This window comes from Pseudopipra pipra, chromosome 2 (assembly GCF_036250125.1).
Source record: "Pseudopipra pipra isolate bDixPip1 chromosome 2, bDixPip1.hap1, whole genome shotgun sequence".
Lineage (NCBI taxonomy): Eukaryota > Metazoa > Chordata > Aves > Passeriformes > Pipridae > Pseudopipra > Pseudopipra pipra.
In genome coordinates this window covers 50868090-50889179 of record NC_087550.1, presented here as the reverse complement: position 1 = coordinate 50889179, position 21090 = coordinate 50868090, and the positions used below count along the sequence as shown (strand labels likewise).

The 21090-nt window shown below is 34.0% G+C and overlaps 1 protein-coding gene across 11 annotated transcripts in view; it reads right to left on the bottom strand.

The window, feature by feature from the left end:
- NBEA (neurobeachin) overlaps positions 1 to 21090 on the bottom strand; it is a 473951-nt gene that overhangs the window by 272619 nt on the left and 180242 nt on the right. For 10 of the 11 annotated variants that reach the window (XM_064645536.1, XM_064645538.1, XM_064645539.1 and 7 more), the window contains 3 exons: positions 16523 to 16961; positions 7615 to 7769; positions 3541 to 3667 (listed from right to left, as the gene is read on the bottom strand). In XM_064645536.1, the coding sequence (XP_064501606.1) occupies positions 3541 to 3667; positions 7615 to 7769; positions 16523 to 16961 (721 nt within the window). The remainder of the gene's footprint in view (positions 1 to 3540; positions 3668 to 7614; positions 7770 to 16522; positions 16962 to 21090) is intronic. The other variant, XM_064645533.1, reaches the window with a different exon arrangement.

Sequence of the window (21090 nt, the reverse complement as noted above, 5' to 3'; positions counted from 1 at the left end):
CCTTTTGTTGTGACATCTGTTTGCTTCTTAAATACCAGAAAAAATATTTCTTTGTCTGGGAATACAAACCTAGCAAAAAGTATGAGAACATCAGCGTGCTAAGGGTTGTACTGTTTAAGGGTCTTTCTTCCCTTTTAAACTTGACAGAATGTAACACTTTTGCCCTCTGGAACTCTTATGCCAAGGTTAAAAACCTGAGGTGTTATCTTAAAGAAATAAACTATTACTTTAAAATGGAAATGAAATTACATACATATCCTAGTCTACTAAGAATTTTTGCTGTTCTTTTTAAGATTGCTGGGTTTTCACTGTGTTTGCATTATGGCACCAAAATATTGGCATTTAAAACTGCAGTTATAGGAAGAAGTAACATTTATTGACAGAATCTAAGAGAATGATCACTGACATTTAAATTTTATACTTTATATACTATCTATAAACACTAAATAAATGTAGACATTTTAATTCAGATCACGTGAAGATCCCTACATTTAAAAAGAAAGCTGACATTATAAACACATTGGAAGTTTTCCTTCATTAGCATAAAATTACTTTACTGAACTCCTATAGCTTATTTTCTTTTAGTGTGCTGCGGTTTGATTTGAAATTCAGATATTGATTTTCTAATACCCTAAAGGATGGATTCATATCACCAGCCTTTGTTTTAAAAGACTATTTGAAGCAAATTTCACTGTGGTAAAGCCTCTAGTGACAAAACTAAAAAAAATTCAAATTCCAATGTTTTTAAATTAATATCAATTTTTATTTAAGAATCAAGTAATATTGGAGGTGTGGATATGCTATTAATCAACACCTTGGACGAGCTACTAATAAACACCTTATTAGCAAATGGGCAGCCGATGGATCTTGTTTACAATGGGCACATTAATGGTCAATTTGGAATAATATTCTGTGAAAAAATGAGATCAAAGGTTAGTACTTCTAAAAAATGCATATCAAAGGACAGAAATTGATATTTAAATAGAGAAAGAAGAAAAAAATGCTTTTCCTTGGTGCATTTACATGTTGAAAACTGACTAGAGTTCTGGTCCTACAGTTCCAAAAAGAACAAGCAAAAATGAAGAAATAAATTTACACAGATATCCAAAAAAATTTTTCAGGGAAGCAGGTGGCCCATCCACTACTTTTCCTGTACTCATACACACAAAGGAGTGAGACTCAGCTGATTCTACAGCAATTTCTAACTTTTATTATACCTTATAAAGTATACTGCAATCATAAGGGAATCCCTATGGAGATTAATGTTACTGTATTTAATGTATGAACTAAGAGATTTTAAGGGGTTTCTGTAAAGAAGTAATATTTTGGTTTTTCCTCTCCATTTCTGGACATTCAAGGCAAATAAACTCTTGATAGCTTCCAAATTCAAGATCATTTAATTTGCAGATTAAAGGCAACACACATCTGAAAATAAGCTATATATAAATATATATAATATATATTATATACATTATTATATTACATGTATAATATATATAGTATACATTCATAATTTATATATATAAACAATATAATTTATACATAGAAAGGTGATAAACTTTGTCAGAAAAGATTGAAAGACCACAGCAGCAACATCAGATTAAAAGAAACACTCTTAAAACTGTGAGCAAAAAGACTCCTATGGACAATTCTTACAACCTACTCCTTGAATTGATCACAAGGAAGTACAAAGAGAGGTGAGGGCATAAACTGCCCCAGTCGCAAGCATGCTACCTTCCCAACCTCATTCCAAGCCAAACCTCTATCTCCAAACCAAGGCTAAAATCCAACCTCATTCTCCTCCTCCCTTTGCTCAGTCTACAGCCATAATCAGCTCTGTTCTTATGCAATTGCTATAAAGGAAGGCTGAGATAAGTTAGCTTTCACTTCATGCTCTCTATCCCCACAAACAAGTCTGACTTTTAATCTCATAAAAGCTAAAGCACAATGAATTCATATGACATTACAAAAAATAATATATTATCAAAATAAAGGTTAAGTTGTTTCTTAGGCAGAAGGGGCGGGGCTGGGGGAGTGGTCAGAGGAAAGGAAAATAAACCCAAAAGACGTTCCTTGGGTTGATTAGATTTTAAGTTATTTACATGTCAGTCACTAATTTAAGTTACTACTCAGAGTACAACTACTTCTGTGTTCAAATTCTGAATTCAAAATTTGTGTTCCAGATTGTGCAACTCAAGTTTTTATTTGATTCCAGGACAAAAACTTTAAAAATGTCTGTGAAAAAACAAGAACATTTAATTGTTTAAAATAACTGAAAAAGAAACTAATTAATGATCCAACTGAAATTTAACACACCTATTTAATTTTACCAATTTAATTTTAATATGCATATCTGAATTTTAAAAAAGATTTCACCCTCAGAGAAGCATTGTCCTAGCATATGAAGACAAGAAGCAAAAAGGAGTGGTTTAATTACACCACAATTTCATTAACTTGCCTCATAAAACTGTCAAGCAATAAATAACATCATACAAATGGTCATTCTCTCCTTGAACATTTGCATTCTTTTGCAGTGGAGCCAACAGTCCTTCTGCCTTAAACTTGTGTCTGCACCCATTGATGTGATTCCACCTGCACCACTCACCTGATCCTTCAGATAGGACCAGCAAAAAAAAGGCATTTTTTGTCACTGTGTTTTAAATCACTGAAGCACTGATATTTTTTTATGGGTTACATAAGACCCTTGATTTAGGTTTATTTAATTTCTAGTTCATTTGGGAGTGAAATCTCTTGTTCATGAGCTTCTAAGCTTGTTACCTCATGAACAGCTAATAAACAGTTAGTTTGCTCTCTCCACTCCAAAATTCTTAAAAACATACCTTGCAGTGGCCAGCCAACTAAGGGACACTCGGCCACTCCTTAGTATATCCTGTGTCAGCTTTATAGGGCAGACATGTGTGCCCCTTGAAAAGGTAAAAAATTGTCTTTGGAGTGTGCTGCAGCAAAACTGAATACTTGTAGACAGCAATAACCTGTTATACCAGATATTTAGTAGGAATTTCAGAAGGCATTTTCCTGGCTGCCAGTCAGTGTAAGAAAGGTATTAGCTACCCCAGGGCATGAGTCTCTTGCCAAACCAACTCAGATTTGGTGCATCATTTAGTCAGCTGCACAAACACAGGTCTGGTTTTGTCCTCTCCAGTTTAACTAAGGCTTTCACTTGATCAGAAGAGGTTGAGTCTCTCTTTCCAGTTGCTAGTACTCCATTATCAAATTGTGCTCACATGTTCCAATTCATACTATCCTCACCGTACAAAGTAAAAAGCCAGTTAACTGGAAAATTACTTTTATGAAGTTTTAGTGTCTGGCACAGTTTGAATAAGTTAGATTCTTCAGCTGAGCAAGTCAGACTTTTCAGTGAAGTGTTATTTTAGTATATACATTCTTAGTAACAAAAAGTTACATATAGTACAATGTATATAACTACAATAACGCATATTAGGTGAGCTTTTTTTTTTCTTTTTACACTACTTTTGGAGGAGAAATTATAATTAATATAAAAAGATAGAACTTGTGTACCTCATATTTTCAGCTGAATCCTCTGGCATTGGAGCAACAGTTTGGACAGCTGGGAGATTTTTGCTGGTAGCACCATTCACAAAGCTGGATGACGAAGAGGAAGAAGAAGATCCTGAGTCTACTGCACCTGTCCCCCAAAAAACACAGATCTTAATTCAGTCTAAAGAAAGAAAACTTTTAGAGGCTTTAATATAGTCCTTGTATTATTAATCTACTTCTAAGTAAGGAAGTAGTGTTATTTACTATAAAATAATGAAAACCATCCCATATAATTATCATACTAATTAATACCTTATTTAGCTACTATAAAAATAATAAACTTAAAAAGCTATTGAAAATCAGGCAAAATAAATCCTTACCTCATTTTCATTATTCCCAAATTACTTTCCAAAGTTGAAAACATTTTTACATCATCCTGTAAAGCAAGATCTTTCTAAAATAAAGGTATACTTAAGATGAGCTTGAGTGGAGAACAGAATTTTAATTTTTTTTTTTGAAAATATTTGTATATACACACTTGACTGCCCAGTTGCAACTATAGGCAGAAAATAAAATACAAATTAAAAAATGACAGAGAGGATAGAAAATGTATCTCTCTTCAAGGAGTAATGGGGGAAACTAGTGTCTGAGGTGTATTAAGACTCTAATTACAATTTTTATGTTTTCTTCCTCAAGTCAAGGAGAATTTTAAGATGTTAAAAGTAGGGAAGTCAGTGGTGGTATCATTTCAATGGGTTGTGAACAGCTGCCCAGAAAAAAAAGATTCAGACAGAGCATACATTTATACTTTAAGTGATCTGGGTCAGAGCTAAGGGCTAAACTTAGACTCTAAATGCCAATCTATCATGTTTGCTGAAACGGTACTATGAGTTCAGCCTCTTTGAAGCAAACCAGCAAAGGCTCAGAGTGGCCATGAGCAGTGAGAGTGCTGTGATAAATGCTGTCTGTGTTCTGCTATACAGTCCTTCTGCAACACATCACTGCAAGAGAGGTAGCAACAGTCTTGTACTTGGAGTTCAAAGCCTGAGGGACTGCAATGCTACCAGAGATGAGGCTGACAGGCAATAAGATTTATCCAAGTTAGCAACGAGGGGCGGATACCCCCTGTTTAGAGATCAACGACATTATTCTGGCAATTTTAAAAAATTGTAATTGTTAAGTCCTTATTGCTGGTCAGTTTTAGCAGTTGACACAACACTGTCCTTTGCATTACACAGGTATATATTCTTTTTCAGTTTCCTGCAGAGATCTACAAAGAATTTATAGATTCTTCACTGTTTAAGCAGTCAGCCAGTAGTGAAGGAGAAGTCATATGCTGGTAATAGTGAAAATTTTTCTGGCAGCAGGTATGATTTTTTTTTTTTTTTTTTTATTTTCCTTTAGATAATTTTTAATGACAAAATAATTAAAGATTAGAATTTTGACTGGCTCATTTAAGAACATTTACATTCAAAAGAGTTTCAAAATGCAGCAAGATTTGCTGGGCTTGCTGACACTGGAGTATCTGGTGAAGTTCTGGATTTAGATTAGGAACTGATTTAGGCTGTTGTTTTAATAATGGGAGTGGGAGGTGGATTGTGGTTTACATTGGGTGTTCTGACTTGGACTAAATACAAATTGTAAATGTACCCAAACATACTGAGAAAGAAACACAAAAATATAAGGTAGGCTATCTCTCCCAGCCTCAGAATCACAGCAACTTAACTGGGAATAGGATAGCTTAAAAAGGATTAAGGCTTCATATATTTATATGTGTGTGTGTGTGTGCCCATGCGTATATTTATACTATTTACATATTTATATTCATATATACATTGACAATACATATTTTTATTGCTTCTTCCTTTTTTCTTCCAAAGTAAAATTTTCTTCATTAAGGATGTTTAAAAATGCAGTTGCTAAGTTGTTTAACCAGCTAGGCTTCCAGAAGAGAAGGTCAAACAGAGCTGGAACTAGTGGATTAACATAGAAGTGAGAAGCAGGATACGAATTACAGAAATCCAATCTAAAACCTATAAAGCCAGTTTCTTACATAAAGAGATGAAGGAAGAAAACCTATCTCCCCAAAGATACATTCAAAGAACTAAAGGACTTCAGTAACATACATCTCATTAAATTGTGACAGTGACATTGACTATGACAGCGATGGCAGGTGGAATGTAAACACCAATTGCAATCCATGAATAACTGAAAAAAACACCTTTCACACAAGTCCAACATAGAAAATGCCTCATAGATACAACTGAATTTCTAGCATATCTGTGACATACTGTAAAAACAACTGTAAATAGGTTTGGGAGGACATCTAGTGTTTCTAAAAAAATGCATTCTGTTTCTTTACCATAGGAAAAAAAAATAAATTTCATAGATTACAAGTATATAAACCAGAAAGTATCTGGATACTTTATCTTATATCTCAAAAACTGACATACATGATTCACTGTTTTAACTACCATAGGCATGCCTTAATTAAAAAGGGCAAAACGATCACTTTAATCTAATAGATATTTGAATGTTTTCAGTGTGATAATACTTTTACTAACTGTCATTAATGTGTTTAGCATTTGTAAAACGTTAATATAAAATTCAAATCTTCAAAAATTCAAATCTTCATAAAATCCTTTACTAAAGAAATTCAGTACACATATAGTTCTAATTAAATCTCATACTTGCTGAAATTCTATTGAATCAATACTTTTCCTTTAATCAAGATAATCCATAGATTAGGAATCAAAACCAATTGCATTTTAAAAAAAACCAATATATAAGATCTACCAAAATAAGCAGCCTTTAATCCACAGTCAATGTACAATAGCATCTGCAATACTGTCCTCTACTAAGAAAAGTATTGGGAAAATGACTGATTTTAAAATGCAATTACTTACAAACAAGAACTACTATACTCCAGCCAAAACAGTTCAGATCTTTCATCAGTGAGAAGACTGAAAAGCTTAGTACTAATCAGTATCATTTGGAAAACAGGGTTTCCAGTATAGGATATTTATTTCATGACATAAGAATACCTAAAAGGAAATCCGTTCAAGATTAACAGAATTGTCTACACAAATGCAACTGTTCATAGAAGTGATAACATTATTCAGAGCATTCATTCCTTGCATCTGCCTCAGGATAATTAGATTTAAAGATTTTTTTTATCCTTAGAAAAATCAAAGTTCTATTACTAGGTATTAAAGGCAATCTGCAAAAGGAAAGAAAAAAAAGAGTGTCTTCATATTACTCCACATAGCAGAAGGATGCCAAAAGCTTCCCCCTCTATTTGCTGCAACCCCAGGGAGATTTTCAAATATCTCAACTCTTGTGATATCCTTGAAGAGAGCTCTTCTCTCAAGTGCTTTTGCTTATTTTAGAAAGAAAACAGACCATAGCCAGACATTTCAAAGGATTTTAAGTAAATATCAGCTGCTCTTTGTAAGGATTAATTTCTCAATGGAAACATTTCTCCATGGTCAACAGGCTCCTTCATGATAGATAATCCCATTATTACTATTATAAATAATTAAAAAAGAACGTCTAGTCCTCCTTCTATAGATCACAATAAACAACTACTGCTAAGACATGAGTACAGTTAAATTAAGTAGTTTTTTACTGAAAAACTTTCCAAAAATCATGGCATAATTTTAATTGACAAATAGCAATTGTCCAAAATATTCAGCTCCACAATCTACGATATATTTATTAAGTAGCAAGTTGTCTTTTCTTTCTTTGATAAATAAGGAGGGATTAATTGGTATGTATCACACAGAGATCCTCTTTTGCAGAGAGCAAGAAAAGTTAGCTCGTTTACCCGCTAATCTACACTTACAAAAAATACTGAGGCTATGCATTAACTTATTTAAGGCTGTGCAAGCTCAATGTGCACTATCAAAGATTATAAACATAGACCAAGAGAAAACACTGTCTCTAATAAAGGCCAAGATTTAATCTGTCCAGGTTTTATTTCTGAACTACAAAAACAGCAACAAAAAGATGATTAAAAAACAAAACACCACTAAAGGTAACAAAAAAACCCAAACAAATAAAAATGAGGGTCACAAAAATATTTAAGGACAATACCTGTTGTATTAATCATACTTTTTGGTGTAGCTCCTGTTGCAGCAAATATATTAGGTGTACTACCCGGTGGCAGTCCGCTCCCAGCTGTGGCAGCTCCAACAGTGGTAACAGCCAGACTACCTGGAGGGGGTTTCTTTACTGGTACAACCACACTCCTATGGAAAAAGAAACAGCAGATTATTAAAACTGCACAACAGAGCCAGGAAGAATTTTTGATTTTGATGGGTTTAGACTGCTGTATAATTCTGTTGCTGAGGAATACATAGTACTGTAAATTTTCTGAACCTTTCTGAAATAGGGTAAAACTAAGTTCACAGGCCCTAAAATCATACTCCTATCCTTTGCAGCTTCATGCGATTCTGAGAAACTTAATTTGTCTTTACCCACAAAATGGAAACACCCCACCTCTTCAATGATATGTTGAGAACACTATCACCTGTGTTCTAGATTTGCAAAGAAAATGTTAACTGTCGGAAATTATGTCAGCAGTCTAGCAGTCTATATGCATGCAGTCTTAATGAGTATGTTAATTTGTTGATCTTACTGAAGTTACCTAAGATAAAATTTTTTTTGTTAATCATCAGAACATTGGAATACAGCAGTTTATTCTTCAGTACCGTGAACATATCAGTCTTCCAAACATAGCTGACTAACAAACACAGTTTTGGACTCAGACTTCTGGAAAACCTTTATACTTATCTAGATCAATAGCACATGATGCACATTGATTAGCAAAAATGCAACACAATGAATATTTGCTTTCACAATATTGATATTATTGTTTAAAAAGCAGTCTTGAGAATTTGAAGCTTTTGAGAAGAGGGCTTTCATATAAAAGAATACAACCTAATATCAAATATAAGTAGAAAATACCGCATTCAAACAAACACTTTTTCACTTAGTGTTAAAAAATACTTTTTTTTTTTTTTTTAAGTTTGAAAACTAAAGGAATTGCTTCTAGGAGACAATATTTTTTCAATATTGGACAGCTGCCATAGTGCATACAACTATATTGACATTTTTCTATTTAATATTTCTTTTTATCTATAAGAAACCCTGCTCCTAAAAAGTCTATTTTGGTAGAAAATGTGAGTGAAAAACAAAAATGAGACAAATCATATTTGGATAATTTTGAACAGTATATTTTCATGATTATTTACATGTTTTCTGTTTAAGCAGATACACTCTTCATTAAAATTAATCATTGTGATAAAAAAAGAACCGGAAAAGGAAATTACTTAGGGTAATAAGGCCACATTTTGCTCAAGAACTTTCTTTGGTAATTATTTTGTAACACTTCTGTGTAAATAGGATGGCATATGATGAATCAAAAGGTGTGGCACAATGTTTTACAGTAATGTACCTTGTTCCTATAGGTCTGAATTTTCAGTCTTCCTGAATTTTAAAGACCGGTGATGATAGTGTACAAAACCATCCATAAGCATTTTTTTCTCACTCTTTTTAGATGGGTTACAATGCCAGTTGATGTCTCTGCATTCTGAACAACACCATTACCCCTACCTTGAAGCATGTACTTTTAGAAAGGTAATTCTAGGCTTATTGATGGTTTTTTGTGTCATTCAATTTAAATTAGAAGAAGATGAATTTGAACAACGCAATAGCTATTGATTAAGATGAGTGACTCTAAAATAATTACTTTTGTCTGTAGTTAATAATCTCTTACAATCGTTACTGATATGAAGTGTTTACATAGCAGCAGCTACAGCTGAACAAAGCTGTGTCTACAGGGGTTAGATATATCTGCTCCGTAACACCATGAAATTTCCTAAAATTAGTTCCAATCCACATACAAAGATCTCTAGCTCAATTAATACTTCAATCAAATACTTGAGTTTGGCTTATTCATGAATACGGAATGAGTACTCAAGAGCAGAGTCCCTGTAGTGCCATAGAAACACAAGAAGACATTAGGACTTGTATCTTAAGTGGGAGCATTTCCCAAATATATTAATTTCAAAAGGAAACTACTGTCCTTACCTACCACCTTTGTTAAGAATTGCAATAGAAAGGCTGAGACTGGTGTGAATGAAAAAGGAATGGGAATATCTGGGTGCTGAGGCACAAGAACAAAAGACACGGCATGAAAAGGCATCTTTGACTGGCCTATGCTAATGGCACATGGTTATCAGGTCAGCAAGACCACAGGAAAGCGAGTAGCTTCATAAGATAACTCGACCTTGCAGACAAAACCGGTGAAGAACAATGACTTGAAGAGCTTGGGAAGGACAGAGAGACTGTAGGCTGGTCCTTAAGGGGAAAAAACCAAAGGCATATCCAAAAGCTGGAAAGAGTTGCTGACATATGAAGAACCCAGGAGATGTGAGGAAGACTTTACAGATTTCATCTCATGCTCTCCATGCCATTGGACCTCTCATCTGGATGCAAGCAGGAAGGATGCCTGAAATGCTGGACAGATTCTTTAGACACATGCCCATTCTAGTGTTTGAAAACGTGAGACAGTGTGAGGGATGACATCTCTTTTGGTTTGGGTTTTATTTTAAGAAAAACAATTTTTCCCTCATATAAGGTCTGGTATTGGTATCTGCTAAATTGCCAATACAATCACTGAAGAAGTATTTCTTACTTTCCTGTTACTTTTCTAAAGATGAAGATAAATTCAAGATCTTCCTCCTTACCTTCAGACAATTCAGTGGTCTTCCAGAGTGTGCAAAAGATCATCTAACTTTGCATAGCAAGGACCACATATGCCAGCTTTACTTCTCAGATGTATTAGAATCATGGGACAGTGTCAGTTGGAAGGGACCTTTAAAAGTCATCTAGTCCAACCCCCAAATGTACCGGCCTGCTATAAATGCAAAGATTCTTTTCTTATGAGTGCAGCTTAGGACTGAAAATAAGCTTCCAGAACAAGAAGGACAATCCTTCCCATATCCCACAGATACTAACATTCTACACACAGTTGGCATTATTTCATATGTCTAAATCACCACGTTAAGACAGGCCAGGTGCTATTAAATTACAAACTATCAAGAAATATCAAGAGAAACCTCTCTACCATAAGAATAGGGAAAATCAGTGAGACATTATCATCCCAGATTGAAAGAAAATGTAGCTTTCTGACATGTCATACATGGTGACCTTGTCAAAATGTCTCATTCCTACTGATAAAACAAAATGCAGCAAGTGAATAGAGAATGACATTCAGATAAAGCAGACAGAAAAAATATTTGAACAATAGAACAGAATGGTCAAAAATGTGCAAAACAGTCAGAGGGACAGCAGAACAAGACAGGTGAAAGAGGATGACTGACTGCTTTCAAGTAAAAAAAAGTCTTTTAATGAATTAAACCACTTAAACAGCACATACAGTAAAAACAGGCAAATCAAACCAAAACAGACTTATGAAAAAAGTATGGCTATTTACTTGAGCATAATATGATTTGAGGAATGAATTTACTGTGATAGATGCCTTACATGTATCTGTCAGGCATTTAGATTTTTCTGTCATGGAGGAACAGAAATCTACAGGCTGGAAGAAAAAAATATATAGACTTCTATCATTTAATTTTATGTCTTCTTTAGTACAATGCATTTCAGACTTCCTAAATGTTCCAAACTGGTCCGCAATTGTCCGAATCCCACCATCATGGTCTCGAATGATCCCCAATGATTTAGGCAGCATAAATTTAGTAGCAATTGTCTGTAGCAACTGATTTCATTTCTTTGTTCGTTGGGTGGTTTAAAACTCTAAATATAATTGTGACTACTAATCACTGTTCTGTTACTCCATGAGTGTCCTTTACCAATTTTAAACCTAAGCCTGAAGTTATCGTAATTCATATCATGCTCAAGGTGAGTGTTGTTGATTCAACTCACATACCACTTATGCATTGCTGGTTCATTAAATAACATCAGCAAATAGCTACAGGATTCTTCTGGGTTTTAGAAATTTGCATGAAATAAGTAGATGGAAAATAATGCCATTAATGCATTGAACTGCAAAAAGAGAAAATGGAAATTAAAAATAAAATACTTTCTCAAATTGACTTTACTTAAATATTTAGCTACCCAGTGCTGATGACAGACAAATCAGGTTATGCAGTGCAATATTTTCCCTCTTTCTCTGTGATTCACATTTTGTATCTCTTCTCCATTTTAAAATTTAAAGGCTTTCCAACCTAATAACTCTGGTCAACCTAAAGGTCAGAGATAAGCCTTCAATACTGGATGTCTTGCGCTACCTATCTGAGCGGCAGCAATTAAATTAGGATCACTTTACTCTCTTGTGGGATATGTGAAATCTCTTAAGTCTGAATTAATATTTCTTGCTCCTCCTCTCCTCCCTCAAAGCGGCAGAAAGCATGAGGATTTTTCAAGAAGTGTTCTTCAAAAAAACAGCACAGATTTCAGGCAAGGTTTTCACATAATTACTCCGTGTCAAACAGCAACTTCTGTCAGATGTTTGAGAAGAAATCACAAAAGAAAATGGCTGACAATTTGTCTTCTTTATTACATGCTAGCTTGTTCCTACCGTTAGCTTCATTTAAGCTCTGAAAAGAAAGCTTAATATTTCTTCTCTGAAAGTTACTTATATTCTCCATATCTCTGTAGATGTCCCAGTCCTTTATGAAACACGTATACTGTTGTACCCTCTGTTCTTTCTGAATTCAACCCTAGATTGTGTTCTGAGTCTGTAACATGTCACTGTTAGTACATACTAACAACACATTTTGAATCTTACTTTAGACAACCTCTTATTAGGCTGACTGCACTAAGATAAGATTAATCTGAAATCTAGGAGGAAAGATGTAACTCGGAGGCAGCAGCCATGGAGAAGAAAAACTGGATTAAAAAAATGTGAGGTATACTGAAGAGATAGGGAAAGCTCACAGAAGGACATAATCTTTGAGACTTATGCAAATGAAACCTTAGTGTTGAATCTCTATTTATTATGAGTTCTTTCAATTATTTGATACCATACATTTATTAAAACATCCAAATCTTAAAGTACATGAAATGATCCTAATCTACTAAAAATTGCTTATTTCTAAATAGAAGAAAGCGAATCATCTCAGGTGTAGTTTTAGGACAAGGACTGGAAGTTCTTGGATCCTCAATCTTAGATCAAGCAGAAGAGTGAGGTACTCCCAATGAAATTCCCTCCTTTGCATTCAGGATAAATTAGCTGAAGCATCTAAAATGATCTAAAATATTGACGAGAAAGAAAGCAAGCTGTAAAAGATAAAAAAGCTAATTATCAAGAAAGATGACTGGTCTTAGCTGAATAGACAAATTGGAAATATTGGAAATTTATTAAGTTTGAAGAAAGTGAATAGAATGTAAGTGAAGTAAATGTCAGAAACATGATCAAACCTAAAGAACCCAAAGAAGCAATCAATATGAGGCATAGACAAGTATGAGTGAGGAATCTAATCTTGCATATATGACGCAAAAAAAAATAAAAGTAAAGGCTAAAAAGCAGCAATCAGTCCTGTAAAAGTCAATACAGTTTTTATAGTGATTTTACAGAGGCCTATTGAGGTAAAAAATCAAGAGAAAAATCTAGTACAATTTTCATCTGTATACCCAGTGAATTATACTAGAGAGTAAAGAGATGCTGATTTCGCATCAACTTCAGGTCAGATATACCTACAAGTCCACGAATATGAATATGAATATGGAAAGACACACATTACACAGGTGATAAGAGTTTTGTACAGATTTCTAAGTGATGGACATGGGGATTATGATTACACCTTGAGGAAAATAAATTGAGGGTTAATATACCCATTTTTGGTTGATTTGAACCTATTCATAAATTTAGGATGATTTTTTTTCTAAACAAAAAGCTGAGGTGGCAATGCACTCTCAATTTCAATGATAGCACCCATCTAAAAAATCTCTATTAGAAAAAAATAGAGATGAACAAGTGTAAGCTTCAGAATACAGCACTAGGTAGAATCACAAATAAATTCATAAACCATAATGGTCTAGGCTGCATCTAGTGGGACAAATGCAAATTGCCAAAAAAAAAAAAAAAAAGAGAAACAAGAAATCCCCAAATCCTAAAAATCAATGACAGAGCCTGATTTTTGTCAGACAAAAGATGAGAAGGCAAAAAGGAATTATTGGTGAGTTATGCTCCATTAGTAGCAAATCTGGGTGAAAAACGCTTCGTGTTTGCTTCTGAAAATGTCAACCTGGATACCATTTTCAAGGAATTCAGTCTGACGTTAAAAGACATGTCATAACTTTGAGGATCCAGGCTCCAGTGTCCCAGAAATCTGTTTATATAGCTCATAATGTAATTACAGCTACCTTAAGACAGATGAGACAGAAGGCAGCAATATATTGAAAAGTAATTGAAAAATGCAGTTGTCCAGAAGCACTTGTGGGGAAGAGGTCTCTGAAAAGCTGCTCAAAGCTTCAGAGTTCGAAGTGAAATTTTTGATGTTGTCACTCTCAATCTATTGAAGAGCTGACAGACAATCAAACCCGTCTGGCTGCCTGGCAGCTCATTTTGCTGGCAGGTGGCAAACAATTAGACACACCAATTTGTGCCTCCTGATGACATTAAAGCATGAAACTAAGTTGTATGCAGGGCCTAGTGATTTGTGTGAAAGCATTTCAAAAATAATACTCTTTGCCGTGGCAACTCATTTCAGACTGCCACCTCCCATTACGGCTTTGAGCGGTGAAGACGACAGACTTGAGTTACGTGTGGTGCAAGGCCGCTTCTGTTCAATCCGTCATCAGCGCCCCCCGAGACCTCAATCCCCTCCTTTCATCAATATCACTTCATCATTTACATTCGATAGTACTTGAACTGCTGCATACATTAACTGCACACAAGTTCCATTTGACAAAACATGTTGGACACTTTTTCTGCTTTTACATTTTGTTTATGACTGCACAAATTCTAAGGAAGAATACACTGTACCTATTACACAATGACTCTTACGGACATATTAGCAATGTACAATTAGAAAAACATGCAGAGCAAAACACTCCATATTAAATGCTAAAATAGAATTCTCAATTTCAATTCTATTTACAGGAGTTTGCTTTACATGGCGTTTACTGGCACATAAAATCAGTGATCATGGTTAAAGAAATATCTTTAAAACAATGAAGATACTGTTATTTTTCTACGAATTACTTATTACCTCAACTCTTTTTTCACAAGGCACTCAGACATCCAAATGTAAAAAAAAAAAAAAGGCAAAAAAAGAAAAAATAGTCTAGCCTTACAAGGACTAAGAATATCTTTAGATTAAGGTGAAAAATGCATTTCTCTAACCTAGATTTGCTTATAAATATGGAAACACTGTGTTTATTTTAAAAAACCTGAAACAAATAGAACCTGACAAAACAATACACTCCATTGCTCATGATTTTCCCTAGGGACAATAAAGATGACCACATCGTGCAGTGAAGTACCAAAAGCTGCATAAACTACAGCAAGAGAAGATCTTACAGAAATAAAGTCCACAGGCATAGTGCTAAATTTTAACACTTTTTAAAAAATAAGCAGCTTTTTAAAAATAAGCAGCTTATCTTATTTAACTGTTATTTTTTATTGGTAAACCCAATTATATTTACATGAGCAAGTATAGAAAAATAATCATGCCGTACTTTTTTTCAGTTTTTCAATGGTAATTGGGATACTGTAGGCAACACAAAATGTTCAGAAATCACCACAAGCCAAAATTCATGTTGCTTTCTCAATTAATACTTAAATTAATTCTAATATTGTATCAATACACTATTCAAAGTTTTTTTCCTCCTAACCTTTGCTTCATCCCCTGTGAAAAGTTACAGTGTTAGCATATGAATCTGCTTCATTTTGTAATTTGGAAAAGTGACACCATCACCACTCATATTTGCCTCCAAAGATTGCCAAAGTGCTCAAGTACTTTGACAGTATGAACCAACTGTACAGAGGAGTATTTGCCTGAACAATGGGTATCATTCAATAATGCCACCATGAGGTGCAACCAGACAGTTGAGGCCTTGTGGGCTAAGAACATCAGTAGTTTTATCAAGATGCCCCCAGTTCAATAACATTTCTTTAGTTGGAGAAAAGAATGCAACACTTCCCAAACTGCTGGACCTGCCTGAATCTGCCAATTTTTTCCTTCATAGTTGTTGGTTATATTAAAAAAATACTGATCTACCTCACTCACCAATATCAGATAGCAGGATCATCTATTTAAGAGAAAAAAACCATCAACACTCATAAGAGTTACATTTGAACCCAAATGGATGAGGTCAATTGCACAACTTGTCACAATTTCTATGTTCAGGATGACCAAGAGGGACTAGACATTTAAAGAAAACTATATTCTTTAGAAACCCAGAAGCTATACCCCAAAAAGATAAAGAAAGGACTCTGTGAAAATGTTTAGCAGTTCAGTTTTAAGCACTAACTTCTGAGCATTTTTGTTGTTTAAAGACCTAAAAGGAAACTGTTTTCTACCACGACCATGCAAATAACTTGCCATGGTCAAAGCATTTCAGTACCAGAAAACAGTGCAATGATGGATCCAATTAAGATTTAAGCCTTTGAAAGAATATTCAACTGAATTTCTGCACAGTCTGTTCTATATCAGCAGATATTACCCCTCCTCCTCCTCACTAAAATGCTGTTTTAAAGAAAAAAAAGATTTTATTGCAAAAATATTTCTTTGCAACAGGCTTGTTTTTCAAGTATTTTGTAGAGTTTTATTCACTGCTAACAGAGAAAAACAAGGTGAATAACTTTTGTCTATACTATATGGTCCATATTCAGAAAAGGAGAAGTAATGCAGCTGTTAATAACATAGTCTAATACAAACCCATAGAAGAACAACCTTTAAAAAAAAATAAAAAAAATCTTCAAATTTCTGAATTACGTCAATATAAAATAATTAATCCAGCCATATACCTGTCAAACGAGTGAAACTGCATGGGAAGAATAGCCTGAGCTTCTCTCTTCAGTGCAGGATCTGGGTAAGGGATTGGATCCGGGCCACATTCTGCAATTTCAACAGGGGCTGCCACAAGGCTTTTCAGTATTTCTTTGACATTGATGCCTTTACTTTGGCTGATACTGGATATCGAAGATGCAGGTTTCAGAATTTCACTGGGGCTTTCTGTTAAGCTCTCCTGAGATTTTTTCACTTCCGAAGACAAAGTAGATAACAGCTCACTCATAGCATCAGGGCCTGTGCTGGTCTCCAAGTCCGTCCCATTCAAAATATTGGGCATCTGTTCATCTCCAATTCCAGAATCTGTATGAGGAATAGAGCTTTCCAGCTGAATATCTTCAACTGGTGTCGGTGTTTCTTTGTCTTTAATATTTTCTGGAAATACAGTTGGTGTCTCTGCAGTGAAATAGAGATTATGAACAATAATTTAGTTTGTTTTTTTTCCCCCTAAAAATATGATCATAAGGTTTTGAAAGACATAAATGTGTTAGAAAGCCCACAAATCATAGTAGTTTAAACTGTAAAAAGTCATTCTACATACAAAACATTTTCAACAGCTGTTTGGCATATATACCAGCTTGGAAGAGGGAGCCCAAAATCACATTATGCAAATTCAGTAACATTCAGAAATTACACCCCACTACTCACACAGTAATCAAGCAGCAAAACACTTCCAGCAGAAACAACAAAAAAAATTATAACCTATAGACTACATAACTGTATGACCTGTGAGTCTACTAGAAGAGAAAACTGCAATCATTTATGCTTTCAGATTACTGTAAAATTTAAGTTTTGTATTGCTGTCAGCAAATATGAATCTTGCATTCAAAAGAAAATTGCTAGACATTTTGTTTGCTTCATGTTTTAAAGTGTGTATTATACATATCTTACAAATTATCGTTACATTTAATAGAGATTCATTTATACATGAGTGAAAAAATGTGTTGTTATTCATTTTTTTAGATAACTCCCCTTTTCCCAGAAAAGGTAAAATTCTGTAATTCAGGAAATATTCAAGAATAAAATAAATACAGTTTTTATAGACATAGGCAAGTGAAATCTGTTGAGTTTGGAACATTTTCAGATTGAAACAAACTCTGCAACATCTTGTAGCTGAGAAGAGCATACCTCTATTAATTACTTCAGAGAAACAGACATAACAGCTTCATTAAGTTGTAACTTCCATATTCATCTTTTTGGTTACTTCTTTTAAAGCAAAAAAAACTATGGCTATTTTTAATGACAAAAAGCTTGCACTCACTGAAAATGATACTTTATTTTCAAACTACATTATTTTCATTGGATTACTTGTCTTGATTATAAAATTTAGCTGGCCTATGTATGAAATAAGAATGCTTCTTTTTTTTATGAATCTGATATAGTGGTGTAAATATTATGGGAAATATTTTACAATATACTTGGATGAAGCTCTGACTAATACAAACAAAATGTGCTTCAACAATGTAAATTTAATAACAACCTCATAATTCATTACCAATTGTTCAGTAAAGTCAGGTGTAAAATATTTATTTAGCACATGGGCATAAGTTTGGATATGTGTACGTGCACATAAAAAAAAATCTATATGACATTATTTATGTCTTTGAACTAATGGTTGTGTATTCTGCATGAGTACAATTATTAAGAAACAGATACAGATAGAACAGAAGTGCCTTTTAAAAAGACAAAGTAGAATCACCCATTATAAGGAGTATTGTTTTCTTCTTTTAAAAGCCATAAACACTGAAGCCACTTCCTCCTCCTTTTTCTCCTAAGTACCTTAAACGTATCTTATCAAATAGATATGAGCTCTTCTTTGTGAAGCAGGAAGTAGAAACTGGATTTATGAGCTGCATCAAATGCATTTAGCATCTGCCAGGTCAGGAAGTAAAAAGATTCGTATCTACTTAGTACTGCCTATATTTGGCACAGAAGGACATCTGATCCACAGAACGATCCTAATGAATTTTCTGCTTGTCTATTTAAACTTCATCCATGCAAAGACAACACTTCTCAACTGAAGGGAAGATCAGGACTGGACTGCCAGTCAAGCAGGTTGTTGCCCATGAAATGCATGGTAAATAAAATGGCATAAGGCTCCATTATTATGTAAATGGAAAGAGGGCACTGAAAAAAGACAATAGTCCACTACATAGTGAAGTTAGGTTACACCTAACCTCAATTTTCATTAAGGTCAACAGCACTGAAAAGAAAACTAAAGACAGGAAATATAATAGAAATACAGTTGTGGAAAGTCAAATACCTTATCTAAACCAGAAGAAAGATTTTAATACATTAAAATCATAGCAATGAACTGACTCCAAGCCATTTTTAAAAGAAACAGTCCATAATATTACTGGTCTAGTAGCAGGCACTTTTGCCAAACAGGGAAGTGGAGACAGTGACATATGAATGGAGAAAATCACACATGGTTTCTCGTTTTTTAGAAATAGGAAAAAAATTATCTGGACAACTGCAACATTCAAGAGTAAGTAAGACTTCGGGATTTATTTTGGAGTAAAGAATAGTAATGGAATGGAATGAGACAGACTACAAAATGACTTTGCTAAAAGAGCTTTTTAAATATTTATTGCTTAAAGAAAATAAGGGTCAATATAGTAAATTCAGTAAAGCTGGGCTGGTCACAACAGAAGCTAATTTAGTCATGAGAACCTGGAAATTCATAAAATATGGGGAAAGCAACTGGCTAAGAAGGAGTCATCACTCAGTTTTAAAAGTCAAAAAACCCCATCAGATTGAGAGAAACTACCATGGCATTTATCTTGTTCAAAATTTTAATAAAGATTCCAGTTAAAAATATTTGGCTGAAATTTGCTGACGACAAAGTTACAAGGCACAATTGATGGTCAAAGAAGGATGATTATAAGCAAGCATTATGGCAGAACTACAGATAACATTTACTGGTGAAAAGCTATGCATCTAGTGAAGAACACAGAGATTCGCGTTATAACTGGAATTCATCTTCTGTAAATGACCGAATGGCATTATTAATGGCATTAGAGAAGGCTTTGGTAGGATTCACTATGGAATACTGTGTACACTGTTATAATTGAGAAAGATGGAAGATACATACCAATCTACTACTGCAGAAAAACAGTTTGACTGACGTAGTCTGGTCAAACTAATACTGAAGGGTTTTACGACAGCTATCATATGTATTTTCAGGGTGAAAACTCAAAAAAAAAAGGAATTTAAGCTAAATGGAAGAGTTGGAATGAGAATAATTGAGTGAAAACTTGCCAGGAATAAAATTAAGTTTGGGAAGTGACAGCCATCAATATATAATTAAGATTATGGAATAGTTTTCCAGTCAGAGTAGCAAGTTCAAAAAGTGGAACTAATTTTGAGATGCTAGAAATAGGACTATAGTTAATTACTCAGCAGGTGCCCTGTAATCCTTTGTTCCCAAATACGAATAAAATGCCTAGAGGCCTGCATCATTTGAAGCTAAAAATAGAAGTAAAATTAAATTTTTGCATGTAGAATTTAAATATGACATACATAATACTAATTAAAATTATTTTGGGAAAAAAATTTGAAGGGAATTATTCTAAACTCAGATAAGCATATAGATACTTGATTTCCACAGAAATAAGATTTGTATCTTTACTTTTCTTACCATGTCTCCAACACCTAATATGAACATGCTGCACTAAGCCAGTTAAGCTTAGTCTGATTTATCACTGTGAATAACAATCTCTAAAACCTACCTAAGTCCAATGCATTAGAACTCATTTTTAAAACATCAAGCAAGCTAAATGAATAAAGGTTTAAAAGGTCCAATTTACTTTTTATGAATCAAAGGATAATAAACTCAGAACAGATAAAATTCTTTATAACTGGCTTTAATATAAGAATATAGCAAATTAGGATATGTGAAATCCAGATAAATATGGCTGAAAAGATGTATTATTAGACCTTCTTGATCAGCATTACTATTTAGGTAAATTATAAACTTCTTAGCATAGGTCACAAAACCAACCAATTTTAGTTACAACACTACATATCCATAAGTTCTGTTTTATATTCTTTTATAACATGTCCCAGCATTCCTATTGCCTTCAGATTTCAGGAATGAAGAATACTGCTCCATAAAGTGATTTAGAAAAATCTTAAACCATAAATGTGTATGCTTTTATAAAAATCCGAAATATTTAAAGCGACTTATCACAATGATAAACATGAACAGAAGTAAAAACACAACTGATTGCATCTGTCTGTTGTAAGACTGTGACAGTAAGCCTCTAAATTTTCAGCAAACCTCATCAGTTTTCTACAGTACAAGGCTATGTCAGTAGACAAAGCAGAAACATTACTAGATCTAGTGATCTTAACCCTGTCAGAAACAGGCAGTTGGAAGCCAGATGCCTCCTTCTTACTGTTTTTCATTGTAACTAATGAGTTCGTCTACATTATGGAAAAAATATGGGCTTAAGTTAACTAAATGACATATTGTATATCTGGTGACCTCATCCGTCACGCTGCTTCCCTAAAATATCTTGTT